The sequence below is a fragment of the Marmota flaviventris genome, chromosome 18 (genome assembly GCF_047511675.1).
Source record: "Marmota flaviventris isolate mMarFla1 chromosome 18, mMarFla1.hap1, whole genome shotgun sequence".
NCBI classification, from domain to species: Eukaryota; Metazoa; Chordata; class Mammalia; order Rodentia; family Sciuridae; genus Marmota; species Marmota flaviventris.
The window spans coordinates 13,721,579-13,745,497 of record NC_092515.1 but is presented as its reverse complement, the minus strand read 5'-3'; the positions used below and the strand labels follow the sequence as shown (position 1 = coordinate 13,745,497).

Below are 23,919 nucleotides of genomic sequence, written 5' to 3'. Positions count from 1 at the left end.
GTGGGCTGGTATATGCTAAGCCCTCAGCGTGTGACCAGTGTGGCCTGGCGTGTGCCGAGCCCTTGGCATGTATCACACATGGGCTGGCGTGTGCTGAGCATGCGGTATGACCATGTGGGCTGGCACGGACCAAGCACCTGGGTAGCCAGCATGGGGAAGCATGTGCTACACACTGAGCATGCTCCCAGGTGATCAGCCTGGTCTGAACCATCCCCTATCCCAAGGGGGACCAGCATGCTGGATGCTGGAGTGTGGGCCAAACCTGAACCTTTGCCTGCCAGGTAAATTCACACCTAGCATGTGCCAAGCACAGGTAAGTGCATGCCCGGCCCAGAGCATAAGGAGGGGCGAGGCTCCCCGGGGCCTCTGCGTTTGGTAAGCTCGGACGAGTTGTGCTGAACACGGGGTGTTCTGGGGGGAGGTTCCCCGGTGCCTGGTGCTCAGCATATTTAGGGAATGGGTTAGTGTCCAAGCCTCCTCCTCCCAGCGTCATAGCCTGCTGTATGAGCCACCTGGGCAGAGCATGGCAGAGTCAGGTCCTGGGTGCCCGCTGAGGACCCCACCCTGGACTGGAGAGGCCTCAGGCAGTGAGGACGGGGAGGCAGGACTGTTGAACGTTTCTTTATTGAACTACACGGAGGCAGCGGGGCCAAGGGCGAGCTGAGGGCCAGTGGAGTGCAACCCTCTTCTTGCCGTCCCTGGCCAAGGGGGCCATGAGCCAGGCCCTTAGGGCCACCTATGGGTGGTGGTACAGGCATGCGCTGTGGGAGGGGGTATGGGGGATTTCTGGATAATCATCTTTTCTGTAAGAATAATTTGTGGATTCAGGGATGGCACTGTGGAGCAGTTCAGGTCAGAGGGATGCCAGCCCAGCCAGTGCAGCCCCCAGCCACAGGCAGGGGGGGCCTTGCCATCAGTGGTGCCCGCCAACGTGCTGCAGAAAGCTGGTGGCCCTGGGCGGACCATGTGGGTGGGGGTGGCGGGGTGGGAGCCCCTGAGCCCGTGGCCCCCTGACTCCCTCCAGGGTCCAGTCGGGCTCACTCAGCCACTCTCCAGGACAGCTGCTGGGGTCGAAGAGCTCAGGGCCTGACCTCTGTGGGGACAAGAGAGGGGCATCAGCAAGAAGTGTTGGTGTCTGCTGGGCCTCAGTCCCACTTTCCTGAGAGGGACAAGACGCACTAAGGGCCTGTCCAGTCTGGGTCGTGGCTTCTCATAGGAGGTTACTGGGTCACAGCGTGAAGGTGGGACAGTATGGTGGAGCCTTGTCCTGTCCTGAGGGCATTCGTGTGTGCTGAGCCTCAAGAGTAAGGGTGGCCTCACGTTGGCTGGTCCTTGTGTCCTGAACATGGGCTAGTGTGTGCCCGGTCTCCCCACATCCTGAGGGTGGGTCAGTGGGTGTCTGCACCAGCGAGAGGTGTGTGGAAGGCCAGGCCCGGTGATCTGCGCCCCCACCCTGGAGCCAGCTCTGGGGAGGCCCTGGCCAGAGCCACTGCCCACCGCCCACCGTTGGCTTACCTCAGCGTCCATGGTCATGTCCTTGATGTTGGGTCCATCTCCCTCCCGCTGTGGGATGGCAGGCGGCTCCGCAGAGGCCCCTTGGCACTCGCCTTCCTCCCAGCCACTCCCCTGGCAGGGCCCATCGTCCCCGGGCGAGGCCTGGCTCAGCCGGAGGAGGTTGCTAAAGTTGGAGTCGGACTTGGAGCCCGCGGGCGGCTTGCGGGCCTTGTGGCGTCCTGCTAGCCGGCTGCCATAGAAGGCCAGGATGGGCTCTGGGCCAGAGTCGGGGACCCCGCGGCCCGTGGTGGCCGCCTTGAGCGGGGCCAGCATGTCGGAGACCACGTCGGCCCGGGTCTCCCCCCAGAGCCCGTGGCCGGCCTCCTGCAGGCTCAGGTCGTCCAGCTGGTCGATGGCTCTCTGCACGGCCGGAGCCTTCTCCTCCCGGAAGAAGGGCCCGCTGCCCATGCCCACGGCCTCCTCCTCCTCGGCCAGCCGGTAGTAAGGGGGCCCATCCTCTGTGGTGGCCATGACAGGCGGGGGTGGCTTGCCCTCCACCTGCAGCGAGAGGCGACAGCCGCGCAGGGACAGCTGGTAGTACCGCGTGGTCTCGTGTGCGCTGCGCAGCTGCTGCATGGACACGAAGGGGTGGCGCAGGGCCGCACTGGGGCTGATGCGCTCGTGGGACTCCCACGTCAGCATGCGCTTGATCAGCTCCACCATGCTCTTGAGGTCTGCGTGCTCCGCCAGCGCCTCCCGGTCTGGGAAGGTCAGCCGGCTGGCAGCCCCGCCACCATTCACCGTCTCCATCTGGTCCAAGGACTTGAGCATGTACTTGCGACGCTCCAGGGGACGCACCTGGTGGAGCATGGGGGACGTGGGGTTGACCTGCATCAGGCCCGGAGCCCCAGACATGCCCCTGCCCTACATATGACCCCGGACTCCCAGTTCTGCCCATGATCTGATTTGGGGCTCTCGGGCTGCCAAGTCAGAGACACCTGATCCATCCTACCAGATGCCTTCCTGTCTAATCCAGACCTCTCCTGCTGCTGCCAGAAGGACACCTGACGATGTGCTCTTTGGTCCTGCTGAGACCTACCCAGAGCGCTCCATGACCCAAGCTCCACACCTCACCCCAGACCTCCAGCCCTCTCCAGAGCCATGGGTTCAGCCCCTGCCAGCAGTTGCCCTAAACCTCTAGTCCTCTCTGGAATCAAATGCAGATCCTCTTGCTGCTGCAGCCTCCACATCTGATTCCAACCCTCCAGACCTCTCAGGGGTCAAATCCAGACCCTTCGTACACACTAGTTTGACAACCCCTAGAACCACCTTTGATCTCACCCGGATCCTTCTGGCTATGAAAGCTCCTAAGCTGGCCTCAAACTTCTGGTCCCTTCTGCCATCTAACCCAGATTCTCTTGCTACGCAGGTATGATGACGACACCATAGAGATAGCAAATGGACTGCCCACCTGGGGTCTCTCTCACATGCCTCTTTCTGTTGGAACTCTCTCACCAAACCCCACATCTCACGTTTGGCTTAACCCAAATCCCTCATGCTACACAAGTTGCTGAGCCCAGAGCCATATTTCCAGTCCCACCTTTGGTCTCACCCAGATCTTTCTTGCCATGACAAGCCCCATAGCTGATGCCCCAATCTTCTAGTCCTCCCTGAGGTCTAACCAAGATTGTTCTTGATATAGCAGTCCCCCTCCACTGATTGCCCTCACCCCACCTCCCCCCCTACCTTGGTCTCAGCCAGGTAGTCAGCTGAGGACTTGAGCTGCCAGGGATTGGTGGCATCAGGGTGGGGGTTACGCTTGAAGAAGTGGTGGGCCTTGCAGGAGGCGTGCAGCAGGTGTGGCTTGGGCAGGCCCTGGGTCTCACAGATGTAGCGCACCTGGTCATACTCGTTGTTGCCGGGGTAGAGGGGCCAGCCCAGGTGCAGTTCAGCCATGACACAGCCCAGCGACCACACATCCACCTTCTCACAGAAGGGCAGCCCCAGCAGAATCTCAGGAGCCCGGTAGAAGCGAGACTGGATGTACGGCTCTTTCACGTAGCGCACCTCACTGAAAATACTGGCTGAGCCAAAGTCAATCACCTGTTGAGAGGAGGAGCAGGTGGCAGGGGAGTGGCAGACAGCCCTCCGCGCCTCCCCTGCTGTCTCTCACCTGGAGTCCATTTGCACCCAGCTCTGGACTCTGTCTCAGTGAGACTTCCTTCCCCATGGATGTTCCTGTCTTCCAGCCCTTCTGTCCGGTTGTGTGTCTGGCTCTGTGTCTGACTCTCTGCACTAGAACTTGTGCCCAGGGCTGGGGATGTAGCTCAGTGGTGGAGCACCTGCCTAGCACATGCGAGGCCCTGGGTTCCATCTCCAGCACCAAGAGGAAAACAGACTTCATGACTGAGGGTTAGTGCGCTCCTCTTCCCCTTACCCACACCTTGTTTGGCTCCACTTCTAAACCAACCCAGAATCTGCTTACTCTGCCTTCCATCCACAGTCCCCACCCTGGTCCCCTCCCGGCCTCCTCGCTGGTCTCCCTGCACCACCTGTCCACCCTCCATCTGCCCACTTGAGTCTGATCTCCTGCCTACACCCACGTCCCTTGATAAAAGCCGAAATCCTCCTCCTTCTCCACCAAGCTCCAACATTTGCCCCTGCCACTCCGTGCCCTCACCTGCACCCCACTCACCCTCCTCCAGCCACATGGGCCTCCTCACTGTTCCTTAAGCCAGACACGTCCCCCGCTCAGGGCCTTTGAACCACTTCCCGTTGCCTGGATGCTCTGCGCCACATGTCCACGAGGCTCCCTCACCTCCTTTAGGTCTTTCCTCAACGTCACCTTCTCCGTGAGGCCTCCTGCCACTCTCTCCCCCTCCTAGCTCTCTGCTTTTTGCTCTTACTGTTAACACCATCTCACATTATTTTACTCTTTCATCAAGTTCATTGTGTTTTTCTCCCCAACTAAAGAGGCCAGGCCCACGAGGTCAAGGATTTTGTCTGTTGTGTTCAGTGCAGCATCTGCAGAGGCCTAGAAAGTGCCTGGTACTCATTCAGTAGGGGCCCGGCAGAGGGAGTGAATGAACACGGGGCTTCACCTCCCTGCCTGCCGTTCTTCAATCCTCCCTCTCTCTGTTCTCCTGCGGTGCCGGGAAAGGAACCCAGAGTCTATGCCGCCAGGCTGCTGCTCCACATTAGCCACACCCCTTGGCAATTGCTTCTTGCATGGTTTGTCTCTTGTCTCTGTGTCCCTCTCTATCTTTGTCTCTATGTCACCCAACAGAAGGACACCACCACCCTGAAGGCCGGGTCTTCTTCTGTCTTCACCGCCAGGCACTGCTGACCCCCCCTCCACGGGCCCTAGGTACATGACAGGTGCTTGGCGGTCAACCTGGACAGCTGCTCTCTCTGTCTCTGTTGAGGCCCTGACTTCCCTCTGAGGTTCTTTTCATTGAGCTATTCCTGATGGTCCATCCCCAGACAGCAGCGTCATGAAGTGGTTACTAATCTGAATTCAGAGCCCTGACCACTGGGACCTGGTTCCCGGAGAGGATGGTGACTCTGTCTACCACGAGAATGGCATCCCCACAACGACAGGACAGGACCAGAGGGGACTGAGGTTGGAACAGGATGGGGATACGTCAGGGCCTGGAGGAGGCGCAGGGGAAGCCTCGGGTCTGGGATGGAGAGATGGGGGGATGTGGGGCCAGCAGGGAGGGGTGACAGCATGAAGAGGGTCAGGAGACCTCGAGTCCAGGAGCTGAGATGAGAAAGACCTCCATGTCACAAGGGTGTCCCCCCACCCCCCACAGCTGCACTCACCTTGATCCTGAAGGGGCAGCGGGTCTGATCCACCAGCATGATGTTCTCGGGTTTGAGGTCGGCGTGGATGATGGCCAGCTCCTTGAGCCGCGCCAGGGCTCTGAGCACCTGCAGGGTGACCGTCCGGATGTGACGGGCCGGGAGGGGTGCGAAGTTGTTCTCCTTCTGGAACTCAAAGAGGTTTTGCTCCAGCAGCTCGAAGACCAGGTAGAACTTGAGGGCGTCGTGGAAGAACTCGAGGAAGCGGATGATGTGGGCCTCGTCGGGGTCCAGGCCCCGCATGCAGCGGAGCAGCTTCAGCTCGTTCTTGATGATGCGGCTGCGGTAGGCGTCGTTCTTGAGGATCTTGATGGCCACCATCTCACCCGTGCTTCGCCGCCATCCCTTGGCCACTTCCCCAAAGGTGCCCTTGCCCAGCACCTCAATGATGTCGTAACAGTCGGTCTCCGACTGGATGGTGGCCATGGTGCCCCTGCTGACACACGCTGTCCTGCCCCGACCCCGGAACCAAAGGCTCTGCCTCCGAGGTCTCCCACCCCTCCGACGGCCCCGTGGCCCCCCCAGTGGGGGAAAGAGAACCGCACTCGTGCCTTCCCCTACAAGGTTGGTCCCCACCTCCCTGGCACCCCTCGGCCCCTTTGGCCACACGACAAGTCTACCAGGGGCTGCACCCCTCCCCCAAAGCCCTCCCGGCTTGGGATGAGGGGCCCCAGGCCCCCCAAATGGGTTCCAGTGTTGCTGAGTGCCTCTGGTTCTGTTGTTGGAGACCTGAGCCCTCGGCTGGAGTGGGGGTGGGGTGCCAGGCTGGGCCCCCTCCCCCACCCGGTGGCGGAACCCTAGAGAGGCTGGCTGAGGAAGGGTTGACCAAGAAGGACTCAGATCATGGACCTGGAGTCTGCAGGAATCGGGGTATACCTACAGACAAGGGAGAGAGGCAGACTTTTCCAGTTAAGGGGATGTGTGTGTGTGCGTGTGTGTGTGTGTGTGTGTATATGTGCGTGTGTGTGTGTGTATATGTGCGTGTGTGTGTGTGAACGCGTGTTCGTGGCCAGAAAACACCTGTGGTTGGGAGCTGTAGCTGGGGCAGAGCCAGGTTGTAGAAGGTCCTGGATACAGACTACAGAGTTTGGATTTTATTCCGAGGGTACTGGGGAGCCACAGAAGGGCTTTGAGCGAGGAAGGACAGGGTTAGATCTGAGTGTCCGGAACAAAGTGGAGGGGCAAGAGTGGAGGACCCAAATCCAGGAAGGAGGCCAGGGCAGGGCCCAGGTGGGAATGGTTGGGGAAGGGTACAGAAGGACAGGCCATGTGACAGACAGGTTGGGGGGAAAGGATAAATCTGTGCAGGACAAGGCCCAGGGAAGTATCTGAGAAAGGAACATGGAGAAGGAGCAGTTTGGGGGAGAAGATGCTGGGGCCAGATTACAGAGTAAACATTAAGCTGTTTAAACCCATAATAGAGTAGGAATTGCAGGGAAGAGAGAATCAAGACACAAAGACGTGGAGTTTTTTGTTTGTTTTTTGGTACCAGGGATTGAACCCAGGGATGCTTAACCACTGAACCACACCCCAGCCCTTTTAGTTTTTGTTTGGGGACAGGGTCTAAGTTGCAGAAGCTGGCCTCAAACTTGTGACTCTTCTGCCTCAACTTCCTGAGTCACTGGGATTACAGGTGTGCACCACTGTGCCTGGTCCAAAGAAGTTTTAAAAATACCTAAAAAGTCCCTTAACTGGGTGCCGGAGACACGCATTGATTGACCCTGCGGTCAGCCAAGCTCTGAACTACCACCCTCACAGTCTCTGAGTGTCCAGGGGGAGGCTGCAGAGGCCACCGGCTCCCCCAGGTGGATGAAGGAGAGAGTCTGGGAGTTGCTTGCACATAAATAAATAGAAACCACAGGGGAAGGGGACGCAGCCCAGAGAGGGAGTGGGGGTGGTCCAGGACCTCGTAGGAGCCCTGATGGCCCAGGGGCAGGAGGAGAAAGAGGAGTGGGGAAGAGAGACAAGAGCCAGGGCCAGAAGATAGAAGTTTCCCTGGGAAGTTGGAAAAAACTGCAGATGAAGCCACAGAGAAGCCCCTGTGTGTGCTGGGGGGCAGATAAAGTGGGAGGCAAACCCAGCATGCGAGGGGGTGGCGCTGCAGAGGCATGCGCCTGAGTGGAGACGGCTCCTGTGGTGTGTGCTGGGGATGCAGGAAGTGCAGGGCAGCCGGCGATGGGAGAAGGTGCTTCAGTGCATGGAGTCTGCATCCCTCATCCTGAGGCAAGGAGGAGGAGGTGTGAAGAGAGCAGGGTAGTGTCCTTTTATATCACAGCAGAACCACGAGGTAGTATGGAGGCCCTAGGGGGGCTTAGATCCTGAGTGGGGATTGGGCAGGGAGATGGGCGGCCCATGATCCCAAGGCTCAGCACTGAGAGGTGCTGAGGATCCCAGGACCCAGTCCTAAGACGCAGCCAGGTGTCTGGTGTGGAGGTTCTGAACCCATAGTTCTGGAAACCAGGACAGGCCTTCCTGGGTGGGGCCAGGTGGGTGGGGCAGTCGAACCAGCCTGACAGGAAAGAAGGCAGGGTGTACAGAGGTGTGCGGTGAGCAGGGGCAGAGCCGTCCTGCAGGAGTGGGTCCCCCCAGACGGCAGATTCCCTGGCAGAAAGGTTGATCCACTGCTGTGCTCTGCTAGGGAGCTCCCCAGTGCCCTCCTCAAAGGCCTCTGGGAATTCTGAAGGGCGAGAGCAGGCGCCCTCCACCAGGGCTACCTGCCTCTTCTAAGACCAGAGGTGGCCTGTTTCTCCCTCACCAGAGGATCCCCTCAGGGTGGGTTCAAGTCCCCACCCAGGACCTCCTTTCTCTTCCCCTTCCCATCACCCCCACTCCTACCACACACACACAGGAAACAGGACACATGGCTACCTCGGGATTATTTTATTCACATGGCTTGGAATGATACAGGCACTCCTGCTGAAGAGAGGACAGGCCTCCACCCTGCCCTGGTCAGTCGCCCACCTCCTGGCCCTCTGAGGGTTAGTGCTAGTTAACTCACACACAAAACGAGGGGAGGGGATGTCTCTGTCTGCCCAGGGCTTCAGACAGCAGCTGCCTGGGCCCCCTCCATCCTGGTGGGGCCTGGAGCCCCTGTCTCAGAAAACCCCACACTGGGCAGCCGGACCCTGAAGCCACCCTCTTCCTGGTCCCCACTTCCACTCCGGGCCTTAGGGCTTAGAGACACCCTGGGGAAGCGGAACTTGGGTGACTTCTCCCCTACAGGGGACTTGGAGGCTGTATCACCCTCCTGTCCCTTAGAGGCCTTAGAAGGGGCTGCTAGGCCCACACGGGGCAAGCGAACCCTGACCCGGCCCCGACGACCCGAGGCCCCTTCCCCGCTGCCCTCTTCTTCCTCCTCCTCAGGGCTGGGGGAACCTTCTCCAGGGGCAGACTCGTTTGGGCTGAAGCCCACCCGGGGTAGCCTGAGCTTCGGGCTCTTGACCTTCTCACCCTCCTCGACCCCCTCCTTGGCCCGCACCAGGCCAAACCGGGGCAGCCGCACCTTGAGTTTCTGTGCGGCTTCTCCTTCACCCCCTGCCACCTGGTACTCGGCGTGGCTGCCCACGGCGGGTGGCGAGAGCTCCACGTCTGGCAGCGAGAGGCGGAAGGTGTGCTCGGCCCCCGGGGGCTGGCCCTCAGTCCCCTCTCCCCTGGCTCCTGTCCCCAGCGTGGGCAGCTTCAGCCTCAGCCCCTCCTCGCTTGTGGCCACCTCATCCACCTGGGCCTCCCGGCTCAGCCCCACGTCCAGCTCCAGCTGGGGCACGGTCACGGTGGGCATCTTGAAGATGCCTTCACCCACCAACAGCTCACCACCTGCCTCTTGGCTTCCAGGCAGGGACAGGCTCACCTGAGGCACCTGGACTTTGTAGCCTGCTGTGCCCTCTGCTGGAGGGGGCATGCTCTTGGCCTGGTGCCCTGGGGTGCCTGCCTCCCCAAAGCCAGTTAGTTCTACCTGGGGCAGTGTGATGCCCAGTGGGGGCATCCTCAGCACCCCCTCATGGCCCTCAGTGGCCACCTGCAGGCCTGATGGCCTCACTCCACTAACAGCCACTGCTCCCTCTGCCCCTGCTTCCTCCTGAGTCCCCAGGGTGACCAACTCCACCTCAGGGATCCTAAGCTGCCCAGCTATGGACTCTGGCTTTTCCCCAGGGCTGATGCGTCCACCCTGGACTTCTGCTTCCTTCCCTCTGACCAGCCCAAAAGAGGGCATCTTCAGCTTGGGCATCTTGACCTTCCCATCCCAGCCCCAGCCCTTGCCCTCCAACTCAGCTGTCCCTGACACTAGTTCGCCTGGCTCAGCGTCCCGGCCTTTGACCCCAAACTTGGGCAGAGCAAACCTGGGCCCCTTGAACTTGACATCGGCCCCTGCCACCTCCACCTTGCCCGAGGGCAGGTGGGCATCCAGGCTGAGCTGTGGAATAGACAGATCGAGGGCAGGCAACAGGCCTCCATCTCCTGCCTCTTTGGCCTCAGCTTCAGTCCCCATCCGAGCCTTGGGGAGTGAGATAGCAAACTTGGACACCTTCAGCTTGGTAGCTCGTCCAGCCCCCTCAGCCTCTGCCTTGGCCACCTTTGGTCCTGAGAGTCCAAACTTGGGCAGGGAGAACTTGGAGGAGGGCTTGGCCTTCATCTCCATCATCTCCAGCCGCCCTTCCTCAACCTCCACTGTGGGCAGCTGAGGAGTGACAATCTCAACAGAGGGCACTCGGAAGCCCACTTCCCCAACACCAACTGCCACCTGGGGACCCTCTGGCTGCTCCACCTTGCCCACTTTGGCCTCCTGAACCTGTCCCTCCAGGCCGAGGGCCCCCGGTAGGTCTAGTTCCACAGAGGGCAGAGTGAGAGAGGGGACACCCACACGAGCCTCACCACCCACCTCCGGCTGCAGACAGGGAAGTGTCACTAGCTTTCCTGAGACCTCCGCACCTGCCTCACCTGGTTTGCCTTGGGACGGAGGCCCCACCCTCCCCAACTTGGGCATGGTCATCTTGGGCATCTTGAAGCCAAACTCCATCCCCTCTGCCTGCTCCGCCCCAGCAGCTTTTAGCTTCACCTCCGGTGCCTTGGGAGCTGCCAGCTGCACATCTGGTACTGCTGGCACCTGCATTTCTGGCAGCCGAATCTCTGACACTTTGGGCAGCTGCACCTCTGGGAGCTGCACTTCGGGCACAGCCATCTCAGAGACCTTGGGGAGTTTCATCTCTGACACTTTGGGCAGCTGCACCTCAGGAAGCCGAACCTCGGGCACGGCCATCTCGGGGACCTTGGGGAGCTTCATCTCTGACACTTTGGGCAGCTGTACCTCTGGAAGTCGAACCTCTGGCACAGCCATCTCGGGGACCTTGGGGAGTTTCATCTCTGGAACCTTCGGGAGCTGCACTTCTGGGAGGTGCACATCGGGCACGGCCATCTCGGGTATCTTCGGGAGCTTCATCTCTGACACTTTGGGCAGCTGCAGCTCCGGAAGTCGAACCTCGGGCACAGCCATCTCGGGCACCTTCGGGAGTTTTATCTCGGGGAGCTTCATCTCGGGCACCTTCGGGAGTTTCATCTCTGGAACCTTCGGGAGCTGCACTTCTGGCAGGTGCACATCGGGCACGGCCATCTCGGGCACCTTCGGGAGCTTCATCTCAGGGAGTTTCATCTCTGGAACCTTCGGGAGCTGCACTTCTGGGAGGTGCACATCGGGCACGGCCATCTCGGGCACCTTCGGGAGCTTCATCTCAGGGACTTTCATCTCTGGGACTTTGGGCAGCTGCACCTCTGGGAGTCGAACCTCAGGCACAGCCATCTCAGGCACTTTTGGAAGCTTCATCTCTGACACTTTGGGGAGCTGAACCTCTGGGAGTCGCACATCTGGGAGGGCTGCCTCAGGCACTTTGGGGAGCTTGATCTCAGGGGCCTTAGGGAGCTTCACTTCAGGCCCTTTGGGCACCTTGACCTCAGGCCCCGCGACTCCAATGCCAAAGGAGGGCATTTTGATGGTGGGCAGCTTCAACTTGCTCTCAGCAACAGCCTCAGGGGCCGAGGGCCGGGGCTCCAGGAGAGAAAGGCCAAAGGTGGGCATTCGAAGTCTAGGACCCTTCACCCTGGCCTCTGGACTGATCTTGGTCACTTTGGCCTCAGTGACTTCTTTCCCTCGGGTCCCAAAGCGGGGGAAACTGAGGCGGGGCATCTTCAAGGCCACCTCAGGCACCTCTCCCCGGGCCTCTGCCTCTTTGCCTGGCAAGGCCAGGTCCACCTCCACAGTAGGTGCTGCTACTTCCAGGGTGGGCACTGTCACTGCCACAGCCCCTTCCCGGGTCTCCAGGCAAGGAAGTGTGGGGAGAGTGGGTAGTGAGGGCAAGGTGGGCAGCTCCACTTGGGGGACCTGGATCCCTACAGCTGGAGGCTCCACAGCAGGTGCAGCAGGGGCTCCCAGCCCAAGGGTTGGCAGGTGGAGGCCCAAGCCACTGGGAGCCTCTGCTGAGGGGGTCACCTTGGGAGCTGAGACCTGAGGGACACCCACCTCAGCACCTGGCAGCCAGGGCCCAACCAGCTCCACCTGAGGGGCTGGGAAACGGGCTCCTGCTGCCACCTCTACCTCTGCCTTGGCCTTCCTGGGGGGAGGAGCAGCAGCAGCCAGCCGGGCTACCTGGGCCTCTTCGGCCACTTCTCTTACACGCAGCCGAGGCAGCTGGAGGCGCCGGCGGGCAGGGGCAGCTGGGACAGGACCTTTGACAGCCTCAGCTTTGAGGCCCCGACGCAGACGGGAGAACTTGGGAAAGGAGAACTCGACGTCAACGGGGGCCAGGTCTGCAGGGGCCCCCAGGGCCCCGGGCACCACCAACATCTTCTTCTTCTTCACAGGGGACAGACTCTGGATGTTCTGGGGAGAGAGGAGAGAGGCAGGAGGCGGTGGGACAGTGGGAGGCCGGAGCAGACAGGAAGAGCCCCACTGGTATTGTATATCAGGATGGAGATATTCTGGGTAGAGTATCTTGTCCCCCAAAACCATCCCCACTTCCTGCCTTTCCCCCAGAAAGCAAAGACATTCATGTAGAATCAACAGGAGTGTGGGAACTGGACCCCAAGATGTCTAAGTCCTCATCCAGGAATTTCCCCACCACCCTTATGGTGCAGATGGGGATTGAGCAGCGCTCAGACTGGAACCTGGCCTTCCTGGTTCCAAATCCTCCCTAGCTGGCCTGGATCCGAAGATGGGAATGCCTCTTCAAGATGGTTGAGGGCCAAGGTCTGGGGTAGATGGACTCCCTCCCGGGGGAGGAGTTTAGGGACAATGAACGAGGGTGGGATTAGCATTAGGTTAGTGACAAGACAGAGGGCAAGGATGGCCCACGTTGGCGGGGAGTGGGGCTCACGGCGCAGAGACAGGATCGCTGGGGCTGTCCAGGACCGGGGCCGGGCTAAGCACGCGTACCAGCTTGGCCACCTTGGCCCGCGGCCCCTTGATCTCGTAGCCAGCCACGGTCCCGGGCCGCAGCGCCAGGTCTCCGGTGGGCACAGTGCGCTTCAGGCAGAAGGAGACCTTGTAAGGTTCGGCGCATTGCAGCAGGCGTAGTGCGTCCTCGTACTTGAAGTTCTCAAAGAACACGCGGGCGCTCAGGAGCTGGTCCCCTGCAGGCGAGGTGGAGGTGGGCAGGGCATGGGCATCTGCCAGCTCCGCCCAGGTCTGGTTCCGCCCACTTCCTGGGAGCTAGCGCAATGAAGCCCCGCCCCCGGGCTTAGCCCGCCTATCCCGAGCGCAGGCTTGAGAGGCGTTCCACCCCGACTAGGGCCAAGACCCTAGTAACGAAGCCCCGCCCATGGCTTTAGCTCCGCCTCTCCCACTGGGCACCGAACAAATCCACAACGCTCAGGTCTCGCGGGTCGCCTTTCCACTTCTCTACCCCAACCTCACACCTCAAAAGATGACTTTGTTTTCTTTACGGAGAGAACAAAATCAGAAGGTAACTTCCGCAAGTTCCCACACCATCTATTTACCTCCCTGCTCTGCTGGATCTTTACTCCTGTTCAAGGGATGAACTGTTCTCACTCCTGGCTGGGGTCAGTTCCTCCGCTGTTTGCCCAGCGATTCTCCCCTTTTCCCACATCACCTTGTGCCCTTTTTTTCTACATTATCCTATCAGCATAACAATATGCCATTTCTCCCATAAGAATGAATGTCTGGACCTCACAGTATGGAGTTCCTGTCCCATAGATCTGTTTACCTTGATGACAAAAAATGCGTCGGCATTATTTACAATTCTCCAGTCACACTTTCCATCCGCTTACTAGCGCCCCGCTTCGCACCACATACATGAACTGCACCTTTCAAGGTCTCAGGCAGTGACCCCTGTGTAGTTCAATGGTCAAATCCCAAACTTCATCTGCTTGGACCACTTTATTTTATTTTACCCAACTTTACTCTTTTTCTCATCTACTTGTTTCAGTTGGTTTGGGGGGTGTCACACCTTCTGGAACCCCTCTGGAGGTTGCTGAGGCTACCCTCGAACTTGCATCGACATTGGGATCCTCCTGCCTCAGCCTCTCAGGTTGCTGGGATTATGGGCATACACCGTCTTGCTCAGCAAGTTTATGAACTCTTAAAGACTGTTTGAGGTGTTCAGGCCTTGGGCCTCTTCTCTTCTCCATAAACACGATACACTCGGCTTTGGGGAATTCTTGGGAAGCTCATCCAGATTTAGGAGTTTAAGGATCATACATCTGCTGATAACTCCCCAGTGTATCTCTCCAGCCAGCACTCCCTCCTTCACTCTGGACTCATAAGGCCTCTCTGTATCTGTAGAGGGTTGTTTTCAGGTCCTCCCCTCCTAGACATCAAAAATCTACAGATGCTCAAGTCTCTTATATAAAATAGCATAGTATTTTCATGTAAGCTACATACCTCTTCCCACATATATAAAATGAGATCTAGATTACTTATTTATTTTTTGGTAAGGAGGAATGAACCCAGGGATGCTTAACCACTGAGCCACATCCCCAGCCCTATTTTGTATTTTATTTAGAGACAGGGTCTCTCTGAGTTGCTTAAGGCCTTGCTAAGTTACTGAATCAGGTTTTGAACTCACAATCCTCCTGCCTCAGCCTCCCTAGCCACTGGGATTACAGGCACGTAACACTACACTCTGGCTAGATTACTTATAATACCTAACGCAGTGTAAATAGTTGTTACACTGTGTTGTTTAGGGAATAGTGACAAGAAAATGTGTCTGGACGTGTTCAGATACAATTACAGATGCAATTTTTTAAAAAAATATTTTCAATCTTTGGTTAAATCCTCAGATGCAGAACCCGAAAATATAGAGGGTGGACTGTATATCCAACTGCCACTCCACATCACTTGGGTGTCCAACAAACACCTCGCATCTAAGAGGTCCAAAATACACTCCTAGTCTTTTCCAAACAAGCACCAGCCCCAGTGTGCCCCATTTGTTAGACTAACAGCTCCATCCTCAGGTCGAAAATCCCTGGAGGCATCCTTGACCCATCTCTGTCCATGATATCCCACACTCAGTCCTGAAGGTTTCTCCTTCAAGGTATATCCAGAGTCCTTCTCTTCACCTCCAACAACACTGTTTTAGTCCTGAGCATCACCATCTCTTACCCAGATAATCAAAGTAACCACCTTGTTCTCCCTGCTCCCAACCCTGCCCCCTACAGTCTACTGTTATTGTAGCCTTTCAACATGATCCATTCCTGTTCCTCTTCTGCTCACAACACTCACAGAATACAATTCAAAGTCTCCCCTGCTGCTGGGGAGGCGAGGCAGGAGGATTCAAAGTCGTCCTCAGCAACTTAGTGAGGCCCTAAGCAACTCAGTGAGATCCTGTCTCTAAATAAACTTTTAAAAGGGTTGGGGATGTGGCTCAGTGGTTAAATACTCCTGGGTTCAATCCCTGGTACAAATAAAATAAAAGTCAAAGTCTCTGAGTAAATAGTCAAAGTCTCACCATGGCTTATTAAAGCCTTCCAAAAACTGCTCCCCCCTTGCCTCTCTGACATCAGTCTTACCATTCACTTATTGCATACACTGGCTTCCATATTCTTCCTCCAACAAACCAGCCATGCTCCCATCTTGGGATGTTTGCATTGGCTGCTCCCTCTGCCTGGACTGCTTTTTCCAGATGGCCACATAGCTTGTTTCCTTACTTCCTTGCAGACTTCCCACCCTTCCTAGACCACCTTGTGTAAAAATGCAGTTTTCTTCCAGGCATCCATAGCACATACTCCCTTCTAATTTACCAGAGATTTTACTTATTTTAACTCCTCCTCCACTGGATCGTAACTTATAAGTGCAGGGACTGTTGTCTGTTTGTTCACTGCGATAGCCCAAGCACCTAAGTAATGCCTGAAATAAAAGGCTATTAATAAATAGATGCTGTATGAATAAATGTGAGCTTCACTCACATTTCCTAAAACACCCCTCGCTTACTGAACCCCTCTCCAACCTCTCCAGGTTATTAACTCCTCCCCTTTTCTTCTGCCTCAACAACACAAACATTAACTAGCAATTACATAGTGCTTACCATGTGCTACTTAGCTGTGTGCTGTTTTCAAATACTGACTCATTTAATCTACATAATAAACCCATGAGCTCAATACTAGTTGTTCCCATTTTAAAGATGAGAAAACGGTGGCACAGAAAGATCACAAGCTAGTAAACCGGGGCCTCAGGGATTCAAATCAGACAGGGAGCCCCCAGAGTCAGCTCCGAACAATCACTGTGCCAAAAAAAGCCCCGCCTTTTAGAGACCACGCCCACAACGCTGAAGTCAGTTTCAGCCCTTGGGCCCGGGACAGATTCCTAACTCCACCCCCGCAGGTCGGCCCCGCCCACGCCCCGGCCCCGCCCACCTTCCTGCAGGCTGAGGCTCCTGGCGGCAGGTGAGTCCTCGCGCAGCTCGCGAACGAAGATTCCTTCTTTACCGCCGCCCGCTACGTTGATGCCGCTGACCCCGGTCTGCGCCTCCGTCTCCACTATAATCTCCACCAACTCCGCTCGCCTCAGCTCCTGCAGACGGCGGCGAGGGGTCGCCATGGGACGCCAGGGCTACACCTCGCCCGGAGGTCGCCATCGCGCTTAAAAGCGGCTCTTAGGCGGGTTCCCCGGGCACCTGCCCCTCGGCGCGACCCAGGCTGGACGTCCGGGCCACTCATCCGGCACCTCTTTTAGCACAGCGCGCGGGCGGCTGGCTCTCTGCACTACGGTTAAACAGCTCCGCGGGCGTGAGCGCCACTGCGAGCCCCCACGGCTGCTGTCCCGAGGGGCGGGGTTGGAAGAGGCGGGACTCGGTGGAGGCTGCTAGAGGGGGCGGAGCCAGGTAATGGGACGGGACCGTTCGGGGAACCGGGATCAGAGAGCAGTTGGCGAGGTTGGGAGCAAATGGAGTGTGGAAGAGAACCGGGGATGAGAAGTCTGTGGCCGCAGTTTATGAGGGGTTTCTTTGGAGCTGGGGCAGTGACCTATATTCTAAGCGTGGGATTGAGCCACGAGGAAGGGCTTTAATAGCAGCAGAAGAAGGGGCGAGGTTGAGGATAGGATTCCTAGGAAAGGATTGGACCCCTAAGCCCGGCAAGATGAGGCAATGGGGAATGGGACTTGCCCTTGGCCCTGCAGGCTTGAATGTGTGTGACTGTGCTCTTCTGTAGACTCTATAACCTCAAGACCTGTATAACGCCCACCAGGGAGGGAATCTAGCAAAGTGTGGGGTGGGGGTCGGTGCGTGGGTAAATGAATGGTGGGCCAACAGTGGTGGCATTCCTGGTATTTACTGTAAATGGTGCACACTGGCCCTGGCCCAGCAGCACGCTGTGTGATTGACGTCGTTCCCAGAAGAGGAAGTGAGAGGCCCGAGTTGTGTCTAGGAATCCAATCTGCCGTGTCTCTCTGGGGGAGCACCTTGCCCTCCCTGAACCCGTTTCTCTGCTGTAAAGTTGGATAACAGAGGTGTACTGGAAGGAGTCTTGTGATTGTGAGCTGTGAACTAAACCAACAGGGATCAGAGGGGACAGGGCAGGGCATTGAGACCAGCAAGGACTGGAATTGAATTTAGGGCTTGAAGAGGGGAAAGCAGTTCTGAGCCTGATGCCCCACTGTGGTGGCTCCAGGGGGGGAGAGGACTGGGCATGGCAATGTGAGAAGGAGTAGGAAAAGCTGTGGCAGCGGCTGGAAGAGCATGACCATCCCCACCACCCTTTGGCTGTGCAGACCCTGGTCTAAGCATTATCTGTTCAGCCTCTCATTTCATTCTCCCTTCAGCCTTGGGAAATCAACAGAGGAGGACCTGAGGCCCAGAGGGGTAGAATGTCTTGCCTAATGTCACACAGCAAGTTAAGCCACTAGGCCTTGACCTTGGGTCTGTGGTCCCAGAACCCACAGGCCATCCTGAAGGCAGTGACCCCCTTGCCTGCCATTCCCAGCCTCAGCTTGGCTCCTGTAAAGCAGACCTGCCCTATGCCTGGCATACAGTGAGGCACATTAAGTGCCACCATCCCCATCTCCATAATAGCCAGGGTAGCTACCTTTAGAGGAGTCTTCCTTAGTGCCAGACTCTGCAGATGGCCCAAGGGTGAGTCCTCAAACCCCACAGATATGGGAACCATTATCTCATTTCACCAATGGGGGATTTAAGGCTCAAAGGGATGAGGTCACCTGCTCGGGGCTGCACAGCTGACATGGTGGGGAGTGGGATTTGATAATTCCAAATTCTTGTCTTTAACCACTGTACCACACTGCCTCTTCTGATGAAGGCTTTCTGCTGGGTTTCCTTAGCTTATTATCAACTCCTTTATGATCCAGTGAATTAGCTGTTTTGCATCGATTTGTGCCAGGCACTACACTGAGCCCTTCCCATTATTATTATTTCCCCCTCAATTATATTTCCATTTCACAGATGGGGAAACTAAGGCCCAGAGAAGCTAGGAAGTGCCTCCTTGCTGTCCTAGTCTGTGCTCCCTGCACATTCCCTGCAACCCCCCCTTGCAGGGCCTGTGGCACTCACCTCGGCACTCCGGCTCCTGGCCTCCATGGCGCTGCTGGGAGACACGTGAGCCCCGGGCTCCTGCTTCCTTTCCCCCTTCCGCTGCAGAACCAACTTCAGTTCTGCATGAAGCAGCTGCCTCTGAGCCTGGGGGACAGGGATGGAGGGTTGAGGCCAGGAGAGGATGAGGGATGGAAGCCCAGCTTCCAGGGGAAGGGCAGGGTGGGCATCAGAAGGAGAGAAAGGCCCCGCACCCCAGCTGTCCCCTCACCGCTGCCTGGGCGCAGGTATTCCCTCCTAACAGGAGCCCGGCCCCAGATGCCACACAGCTATCTGTGGGGCTCCCGGCCTTCCGCTGGGGTCTTGCTGCCTGCCAGGGAAAGATCAGGGCATGAGGCTCCAGGTAGGCAGGAAAGGGCAAGGAGGGGCATGTGGCGCCAGCCAGTGCTCACCTGAGGGTCACCTTCAGCTCCTTGGGCCTCCTGGGTCCGGGGCTCTGAGAAGAATAATGGGAGCAGTATTATCAGCTAACACACACTGTTGCTTCCGAGTGAGTGACCCTCCCCGCTCTATCAATGTCCTGTCCCAATAACGCAGGTGGGGACAATGAGGTTCAGAAGACCCCCCCACACACAGCCCATGACAACTGGAAAACAAGAGGCAAAGCCCAAGTGACTCCTGGGCCTGTCCAGCTGCAGAGCCCCAGGGCCAACCACCTGGACCAAACACAATATAATGACATCCACTCCCATGTGCTCCCAGAGGTCACAGCCCCGCGCCTTCCTGTGCTTTTTTAAAAAGTGAGGGAAAGCATGCCCGCCTTGCAGGGCTGTTCCATGGATCAAATGACTTAGTAGGTATAAAGTGGCCCACACGAGGGAGGAGCTTATGTTTGCTGTTATTACCAAGAATGTCCTGTGGTCCTGACCTTGTGTCCTGTCCCCATAGGTATCATTGCACGTGGACCTCAGAACAGCTTTGTGAGGTCAGTATTGTATTGAGCCCATTACAGAGGAGACAACTGAGGCTGGGGGCAGGGGAGTCACTTGCCTGGTGTATATATGGCCAAGCTGGGACTTGAACTTGTCTGACGCCTCCAGCCTCTTATATGGCAATAATAATAACTAATGGTTATGGAGTGGTTATTATTGGCCAGTCCTTGGACTGAGACCTTCACCTTCTCCCTCACCTCTGAAAACCCTGTCCCCTCAGAGAGGCCAAGAGAAGTCACACAGCAAAGGAGGAAGCAGAGCTGGAGGTCACATGCAGTCTTCTGCCACGCTCTCCCCGGGGAATGGCCATAGATATTGTGTCCCCAACCCCCAACCCAGGTCACACAGCAAAGGAGGAAGCAGAGCTGGGGGTCACATGCAGACTTCTGCCAGGCTCTCCTGGGGGAAGAGATTGTGTCCCCAACCCCCAACTCCCGGCTAGTCCTCACAGCCCCCACCTGGCATGCCAACCCGCCAACCCCTGCTGTAGAGGGAAAGGTCAGACCTCACGCGGCACATTCCCTCACACAATGGCCCATCTGCTGGGCCAGCCACATTCCACCCCGCCCACCCACCCGCAGCTGCACAATGGCCCTTCATAGCCCACCACCAGCCAGGACAGAAGACACGGGGACCCCCTCAACATCCTGAGCAACTATTCCACTAGCAGGTCCCCCACAGTGTTGGAGGGCCCCTCTCTGGATTTCCTAGGGGTCCTGGTCTATGTGTTCGTCCCAGCCTCCTCTCTCAGCCCCCACCCCTGCGAGCAGGGACAATCTCTTCCAAGCTGGTTCCCACGTCTGGGGTGTTCCTCTGAGTTGGGCCTGTGTCAGCACCCAGAGGCCTCAACGTCACCCTGGATAGGGTGGCTGTTACAAGGGTGGAAACCCAGGCTCAGAGGGGGAAAGTGTCCAGAGTTAGACAACCAGGAAGAGGCAGAGCTAGGGCCTGTGCCCTTGACCCTTACTCGGTACCGAAACTTGCGCTGGTAGTTCTGAGACACGGGCCACAAAACAGCTGGGCAGGAACTAGATGGAGCAAGAGAGGTAGAGGGGACTGTGAATGCAATTTTAAAGTGAATTTGTTGGAGCCAGACCTGGCTAACTTGATCCCAGGGGGCCCCCATTTTACTGATGAGTAAGAGAGTTAAGAGGCAGGACATCACGACTGAACCCAGGTGTGAGAGCTAATCGGGACCAACACGGTATTCTAAACTGGGGAGTGGGGGTGAGATGGGCCTTTTGCAGGCAGCGGCAGATGGCGGGGACAGTCTCCTGGGCCAGGAGCTCCCTGCTCCAGGCCCTGGCAGTGAGAGTCACACCCAGAACCTGACACAGGAAGCCCAAGCAGGGCGGGAACAAGAGAGTGCCCTCCTTCCTCATCCCTACCTGGACAGCTGCCCAGCCCAAGTTATATTTAGCTCAGAAGTGCCCTTCCTGAGGAACATACCCAGCTCCTGGGGTGGGGTGGGGGCAGCTTCGGAAGGAAACCCACTCCACCCCAAGCACTCTGTGTTCCCAGTGATGCCCATCCTAGTAGGCAGGGGTAGGAGGTGGGGGAGACTCTCTGGGAGTCCCTGACTTGTGTCAGAGGCAGATCTGATGGGGTCTCCTGATGAATCAAGACTGGGGCAGTGACTGAGACCCTGTCCTGGTTCATGCCTGAGTTCCCAGAATTTTCAGCGTTCCTGTTTCTTGAGCACTTACTATGTGCTTTGGCTCATTCAACCCCCCCCAACACCTCCATGAGGCAGGTGCATCTAAGATATCCATTTAGACGCTGCTTGGGCCCTTCAGAGTGGCTGGGAATTAGGGGTTGTCGTCTAGGCCCCGCCCTTTGGCTGAGCTAGGTCCACTGAGGAATCTGCTGAAGGCTCTGCCCTTCTAGCCCTTTCTTCAGTGGCTGCCACCAACCTCACTTGGGAATTCTGCCTGCCTAAGAGTCTCAGCTTTCCCAGCCACGGTGACCTGGTGTCCTCAGCAGTGGGAGCTGGGGGTGACCCGACTCATCCAGGCACCTGGATATTATCTGAGGTCACACAGTGGGGCCAAGGGGAAGTGTAAGGCAGTGGCCTCTGGCTGCCTCGGTGAGTCCCGGCTCCAGCACTTGCCAGGTATGAAAACAGGGGCAAGGTCCTTCCCATCTGAGACCTCAGTTTCTTATCTGTAAAATGGAGCCAGTAAAAATGGCTTTGAAGATTTGTGAGACAAGAGCAAGTCCTCAGAACATCCCAATATAAAGTGCTCAATTAACAGAAACATCTCTGATAGCAGAGTGTATGCAAGAGGGCTCCATCTCTCCCAGGGTCTCATACCCAGCCTTTGCTCCCCCCAAACCAAAGGGGAACTTCGAGTGAGAGATAAAATCCAGCCATCTTGGGCACCATCCTCCCACCAATAAGATCACCACCACCATGCCGGGCGTGGTGGCGCATGCCTGTAATCCCAGTGGCTTGGGAGGTTGAGACAGAAGGACTGCAAGTTCAAAGCCAGCCTCAGCAACTTAGCGAGGCCCTAAGCAACTCTGTGAGACTCTGTCTCTAAAATACAAAAAGGGGTTGGGGATGTGGCTCAGTGGTTAAAGACCCCTGGGTTCAATCCCTGGTACAAATGAAAAAAAAAAAAAAAAATCACCACGGTCCCCTAGCATTCTATTCCAAGAACCAGAAAGCCTGCCCTAGCTCTTCACAGGCAGTAACTCATGAACACTCTGTGAGTCGGCCTCTGTCAGCCCATTTTAGAGACAAGCAAGTAGAGGCACAAAGGCTGCACAGCCAGAAAGAGGGTGCAGCTGGGATTCAGGACTGGCTCAAAGTCCTCCTTCCTGGGCCCCGGGCACCCTCCCGGACCTCCCAGGACCCTGGGTCTCATTCTCAGCCTCGTCCCGGGAGGAGACCGGCTGGCTGATCTCTTACCTCTAGGCCTCCAGACACAATCGAGAGCTCCCCAATCCGTCTGTTCAGTCCCAGCCCTAGGCTGGGGGGGAAAAGGAATCGGGAGGGGTAGGAGGGAAAGACCCCAGCCATTGGCTGCTGAGATATGATGTCACCAGAGGGTGGGCAGTGGGGAAACAAACATCCCCTTCTCCCAGCTACATCCATGTGCGAGGGGGTGGGGACCAGGAGGCACCGCCTGTCCCTTGGCTGAGCCCAGACTTCCACCGGGAGCCCCACTTCTGAGACCTGTACGTGGCCACCCCAACTTAGAGACTCAGCACCTCACCCCCACTGTTTCCTGGCCCCCGGACCCACCCATGGCTTTGATGTTTCCTGGGGTCCCAGAGACAAACTCCTTCCTGCCCTCTCCCCTCACAATTTTGGTTTCAACCTGAGTTCAGCCGCTCCTGCCTGGCTGTGTGACCTTCCTCAGTAAGCCTTCAGTAAGTCACGGCTCATCTCTGGCCTCAGTCTCTCCGTATCTAAGACGGAGCTCGTAGCAGAGCGAGTGCTACCTATACACATTTTGTTATTTATGGTTACACAAATTAGAGGGCCAGGTGGTCCTCTCGCAGGACTTGGGAACCCTTTCCAGTGAGACTGGGCATGGCAGAACCCTACTGCTCCTTTTCATGAAGTTGCTATTTGGGGCTCCTCCTATGTGCTCAATACTGTGTGGGGCGCCCACAGTTCTGTTTCCAAAGCAAGGAGGGTTCATTGGCCCAATATATAGCTACAGGAGGTTGTGGGGCTGGGCTCGCACCCCCACTCTGCTGGACCCCCAAAGACCCTGCTACACTCTCCTATCCCTCCTTTTCACAGATAAGGAGACAGAGAAGGTCAGTGACTCACCCAAGGTAGCATAGCAGGTAATTGGCAGTGGCCCAGCTTTTAATCCAGACCTGCCCAACTCCCAAACCAAGGCCACCAGGCCTCACCCCAGTTCTCTGGCCCCTGGCCCGGCCCCCAGCCTGCCCTGACTCACCAGACCCCGGGGGGCGGCACAGGGAGCACAGGTACCCCCACATGCCCCTCGCACCCACTGGCCGCTGCCCTGGATGCTTGTGGCTCTTTGAGCCTGGGCCTGGGGCTGGGGCTGGGATGAGGCTGGGGGATTACCCCCAAAGCACGAGTCAGCAGCTTCTGCCCCATTGTCCCTCCAGGCGCCAGCACCAGGCCCCCAGCCACACCCCAGGCCCTCATGCCAGCATGGGTGGCCCCTCTGTGGACCTGTCCCCCACCCCACACATAGGAGTTGGGGACTGCTCTTGAGGACATGGGGTGCAGAAACAGGGTGGCTAGAGCCCAGAATACTGGGGGCCTCCCTTTTCTCTCTGAAATGCCCCCTGCCCACTCTCAGCCACCAGGGGAGGCAGGAATGTGCTGAGCTCTGGGAAATGCCTTCCTGGCCTGGCAGCCACCAAGGGTAGGGGTGTGGCCGGAACCCGGCCAGCACCCTCCTCCTGAGCTGGGCGGGGTGGAAGGGACCTGTGGTCAGGGCTGCCATTGGGCCTGTGACCCTTATTTTACTGCAGTCTCTTCCTCTCTTTCATTGACCTCAAAGATTCATTTGTTCGTTTCCTCATTCAACAAACATTCGCAAGCCCTTGTCCAGCAGCAGGTCCTTTGGGGCCACCAACAGACCCACATC

At 57.5% G+C, this 23,919-nt stretch overlaps 2 protein-coding genes across 2 annotated transcripts; both read right to left on the bottom strand.

The window, feature by feature from the left end:
* Positions 1-913: 913 nt before the first annotated feature.
* Positions 914-5,784, bottom strand: Hipk4 (homeodomain interacting protein kinase 4). Its single transcript, XM_027941521.2, has 4 exons — positions 5,320-5,784; positions 3,241-3,597; positions 1,516-2,352; positions 914-1,093 (listed from the first exon to the last, which is right to left on the bottom strand). Exons 1-4 carry the CDS (start codon positions 5,782-5,784, stop codon positions 914-916), a joined length of 1,839 nt encoding a protein of 612 aa, XP_027797322.2.
* Positions 5,785-8,223: 2,439 nt separating this feature from the next.
* Prx (periaxin) lies at positions 8,224-23,296 on the bottom strand. Its single transcript, XM_027941498.2, has 7 exons — positions 23,254-23,296; positions 18,794-18,837; positions 18,613-18,711; positions 18,363-18,488; positions 16,216-16,372; positions 12,779-12,975; positions 8,224-12,226 (listed from the first exon to the last, which is right to left on the bottom strand). The coding sequence occupies exons 1-7, from the start codon at positions 23,294-23,296 to the stop codon at positions 8,399-8,401; spliced, it is 4,494 nt and encodes a 1,497-aa protein (XP_027797299.2). The 3' UTR covers positions 8,224-8,398.
* Positions 23,297-23,919: the final 623 nt, after the last annotated feature.